Here is a 4,039-nt window from a genome sequence, read left to right on the forward strand (position 1 = left end):
TAAATGGCATGAATTTGCGTGCTTACTTGGAGCGGTGCTGTTGCAGGTAAGTTTATAGCCTAAATAGTATTTTTGGAGCTTTAAACTCTCCATATGACGAAGATAGGTATTTGATTGGAAAGGATTTGAGATCTGGGACAAAAGTTACCCATTAGAACAAAGTTTCATTCAAATCGAAGAGGGGTCCGGGCAACTCTTCCCGATTTCGTGTGAGTTGGTAGAGAATTACCCCTATACTTTATTGGGTACAAAAGCTTTATTGGGTCTTTCAATTACGCAAATTTTAGCAGCTGAGATTTTGAAGTTAGCGCAGTTTCAGTTTGATTTTTTTCTCGTTTTCGTCATTTTTCTGTTGTGATCGCTGCGCGTCGAAAAACCCAGTTTTTATTTTCAAAAAAACGTTTCTGGGAATCCTGTTACAACAACTTCACATTTTTTTATATTTTATGATAATTTATCCGAGAAATCCAATAAAAATATTTTTATACGCCAGTTCTTTGGTCCCAAGACCTTCAGAATAGCATTTTAAGTTTTCATTCGACCTTTTCAAATGTCAGGCTAGCTTTTAGAAATTTTATAATAGTTTCCTTAAAAGTCAATCATTTACGTCCGAGACAGCTAAATCTGATTGAAATTAGGAACCAAAATTACCACTTGGAATATAGTTTTGCGCAAATAGGAGGGGGTTGGGGAAACTGCTGTCTTGGTTGGCGGAGAATGACCCAGTTATTTTGACGGATTTTTCAAAGTTATTTATCTAATTTATAGAACTGACCATCATTTCATTCCTGACAAATGAATTCCATTGTTTTGAACTTTTAATTTATGATTTTGAACCATACTTTAGAATCAATTCTAATCACGCACAGTACTTGATGATTTTGAATTCAATCTCATTTAAATAAAATATTTTTTTAAGCCATCCAGATTCAAATCCTATCAATTTCAATGTTTATCAAGTGAACCCTGAAGCAAAAATGTGTCTGCTCATTCTGCCAGCTGCCACCCCAGGCTAATCAACACATCAACAATCGATCGAAAACCGAAAACCCCGAAACCAAAAAACACACTTTGCCTAATCATGCTGCTGCCGCCGGGTCATGAAGAACCCAATCTCCTCTCTCGAAGGCAAGATTCGACGGCCACTTGTGGAGCCATATTGCGTACGGCAGTTCTACGAGTTTCGGACACTTTTCGTATGGTGGTCCTTATTGGAGCAGTTTAGGGGCGGGCTGGTGCTACAAATTGCCAATTCATTATTCATAATTATGGCATAGCAAATTCGCGTTTGCCGACCCCTCTCGTCTTGGGCGAGCTTTCCGCAGGATTTTCCTCTGGCCAAGTGGGTTCTGGTTTTGTTGGTTTGTTGAGGGGGAGGGGATAAGTGGGGAAATGTAAATTATGTGTTGGTTCTGGAATTGCGGCGGCTGCTGCTGCTGGTGCCTGTAAACGTTACCAGTTGAGTTTGCCACTTTGCTGATCGGAGATAATCGCGCCAGATAAAGTGATAAGCGATAAGAATGGCTGGAAATTATGTTGCCACTTGGACGATTAGGATGAGATTTGCTAAAGAGCTGGGGTGTCCATCGATGGTTGCCCTCAAGGAAATCGATATAATGTCTTAGATTAACGGACATGCTAAGTTAATTTTTTTTCTCATGTTGAATACGGTGATGATTAATTGAAGATTACCTCTTATTCCTGTAAATGCAACACAAACATCACCATCGTGTACGTCAGATCCATTAGTTCGGCGAATTTTCCCATTGACATTTCGAAGAAACCGCCACAGCTGAATGCCATCCCAGCCTGGGCACGCATCATCATCACCATCATGGTGCTTCGGATGCTGCGATATTCGCGCACAAATCGTTCCGTCTTGGTCAACTTGTACGGCCACGGCAGGTTGTAGATGCGTTTGCCGGCTTTGGAGCACTGTAAAAAATCGGGGATGAAGTTGAGGAAGATTTTGGTGTGATTTTGTATGGGCTGTTACCAGATCGTCCACTTGTGACATGTTGTAGCAAATGATGAAAAAATCGACATTAAAGTAAACGGCCATTATGATGGCCGATGAGGCAAAGTCCTTGAAGTACCCATTTTTGACGGAACAAATGATGAAAGCGTTAACCATCAGCAACGTGTAGTAGTACAAGAGCAAGCATGGCTTCAAGATTTGTCTAAGGTTGATTAGGTTTGCTAGAACGGTGATATGAGCTTTGACACGAGCGTCCAGCTCGATTTTGAAATGCTTCCAAAATAAAGCATCAGCATCTGTTGATTCTGATTCCAAACGTTCTTTTTCGACTGCGATTTCAGCATTATCTATAATCTTATCACAAGAATCTGTGAGTATCTTAAGCTCTGTTATGAATCCGAGCAGTACCGAATTAATAAGTACAGCCGGTAGCTGGTACCATCCAGCAATAATTAAATTTTGCACCGGATAACCATACATGATGATTGCCTGCAGGATAGGGTAGGACGCTAACGTTTTGGGTTCAATGTTGAGCACTCGCCATTTGTAGACCCCAGTCAACACCATGGAAATCCACAAAAATGTCCACATTGGCAGCGGTCCAAGTATAGCCCAATTCGTTTTCCGGTACGCTGCCGAACGAATTCGATGAGCTTCGGGATCAGTTTTGAGATATTTGCGAGCGTTGAAAAACTTTCGAATAGAACTCAGGTCTTGGTAGGAGAATCGTAGCAAAATGACTTGGGTGTAATTGTAGAACATCATGTACGTGACAGTGTGAACTAGGAATTTGTACTCAAAGTCATCTTCCTCGATGAACGTCAGAATGAATTTTCCAATCATGTGAGAAAATCTGGCAAGTATGATAAGGCGGAGCAAAGCCCAACAAATAGCGCCTTTTGTCGTTTCAATTTTTGCATGGAAACCTTGATTGAATAGTTAAAAAAAACTATCAAAATTATCTACGTTGCCGAGTTTCGCAAACTTACCACAAAATTGTTCCATTTTCTTAACCACTGAAAAATGATCCCCATCGGGATCCAACACGAACGCCTTGGAGTAGAGATTTTTGCAGTTTTGCTTCATTTCACTACACTTCACCTTCAACCACTTTTTGACCGTTTGGACGGCACGGGCAGTAAACTGTGTCATCTTGACTCGGTGGTTCAAACTCGATTGTGGAAAATTTGCAACCCAGAAGTATTTGATTTGCAATACCTAAGACTGAAACATAGGTAAAGGTCAACTGGCCAAGCCTACATGCAGAAAGTTTTTTTCGTTGATTACAGCTTTTACTGTCCTTGGAAGTATGGTTTAAATTTCTTTTTCCCTGATGGGAAAAATGTGAGACTCTTAAGTATGGTTGCTTGAAAATGCTTTTGCTGAGTCACTCAAGTAAAATCTAAATTATTTAATTTAGTCTTACGTCTGTGAAGAAATTTGTTGGCTTTAGTATCGATTTTTATTTGTCTTACTTTTGTCAATACAATTTGATTTCAACTTTTTGAGATGTTACAAACATTTAAGACGGTAAAAATGTCAAGGGTTGGTATGAGCATCACTTCATCTTGTTTCAAATCTGTTCTCAGTGTGTGTTTGTGTGGTCCAATTCAATACCCGCTGGCCGGCAGCGAAATTATGAGCAAGTATAGTATGTATCAGACTTGGGTTGAGCTGATACAGCTTATCTCAGTCCCGGGTATTAGGTGGTGACAGCCCTTGCGCTGCTTCCAATTACCCATTTCAGAATGGCAGAGATCCTAGCGGCCCAATTCGGAGGTCATTTGGCATTTTCTGGCCCCGCCTAAACATAGTACAAGAATCAGGCGGGTCCTCGACCTATCTTTAAACTTCCAATCCCATCATGCAAAACAGGGAACAGCGCGTATTCAATAATTGTAGAATACACAGAAAAAAATTAATTCTCGTAATCGTGAATTAAGTTCACGAATGTCAGAACCACGAAGGAATTTATTCATGAGTATGGTGCATTTGCACCATGAACGTGAATATATTCCTTCGTGGTTCTCGCATTCGTGAATTTAATTCACGATTTCGAGA

At 40.3% G+C, this 4,039-nt stretch overlaps 1 protein-coding gene across 4 annotated transcripts; it reads right to left on the reverse strand.

Moving 5' to 3' along the window:
- Nucleotides 1-462: 462 nt before the first annotated feature.
- Nucleotides 463-3,140, reverse strand: LOC6050323. 4 transcript variants are annotated; one of them, XM_038258322.1, is made up of 4 exons: nt 2,968-3,130; nt 1,997-2,904; nt 1,693-1,935; nt 463-1,620 (listed from the first exon to the last, which is right to left on the reverse strand). In XM_038258322.1, exons 1-3 carry the CDS (start codon nt 3,128-3,130, stop codon nt 1,696-1,698), a joined length of 1,311 nt encoding a protein of 436 aa, XP_038114250.1. In that variant the 3' UTR covers nt 463-1,620; nt 1,693-1,695. The 4 variants fall into 4 exon arrangements, with proteins under 4 accessions (XP_038114250.1, XP_001866948.2, XP_038114251.1 ...); XM_001866913.2 differs by having other exon boundaries at nt 463-1,935; XM_038258323.1 differs by lacking the exon at nt 1,997-2,904 and having other exon boundaries at nt 463-1,925; nt 2,968-3,140.
- Between the last annotated feature and the right edge of the window lie 899 nt (nt 3,141-4,039).

Source organism: Culex quinquefasciatus, chromosome 2 (assembly GCF_015732765.1).
Source record: "Culex quinquefasciatus strain JHB chromosome 2, VPISU_Cqui_1.0_pri_paternal, whole genome shotgun sequence".
In the NCBI taxonomy this organism is placed as follows: Eukaryota; Metazoa; Arthropoda; class Insecta; order Diptera; family Culicidae; genus Culex; species Culex quinquefasciatus.

Coding starts and splice junctions, on each gene's coding strand:
- LOC6050323 (XM_038258322.1), bottom strand. CDS start 3,130: ATGACACAGTTTACTGCCCGTGCCGTCCAAACGGTCAAAAAGTGGTTG. Junction 2,905..2,967: donor GAAAATGGAACAATTTTGTG/GTAAGTTTGCGA, acceptor TATTCAATCAAG/GTTTCCATGCAAAAATTGAA. Junction 1,936..1,996: donor TGTCACAAGTGGACGATCTG/GTAACAGCCCAT, acceptor GATTTTTTACAG/TGCTCCAAAGCCGGCAAACG.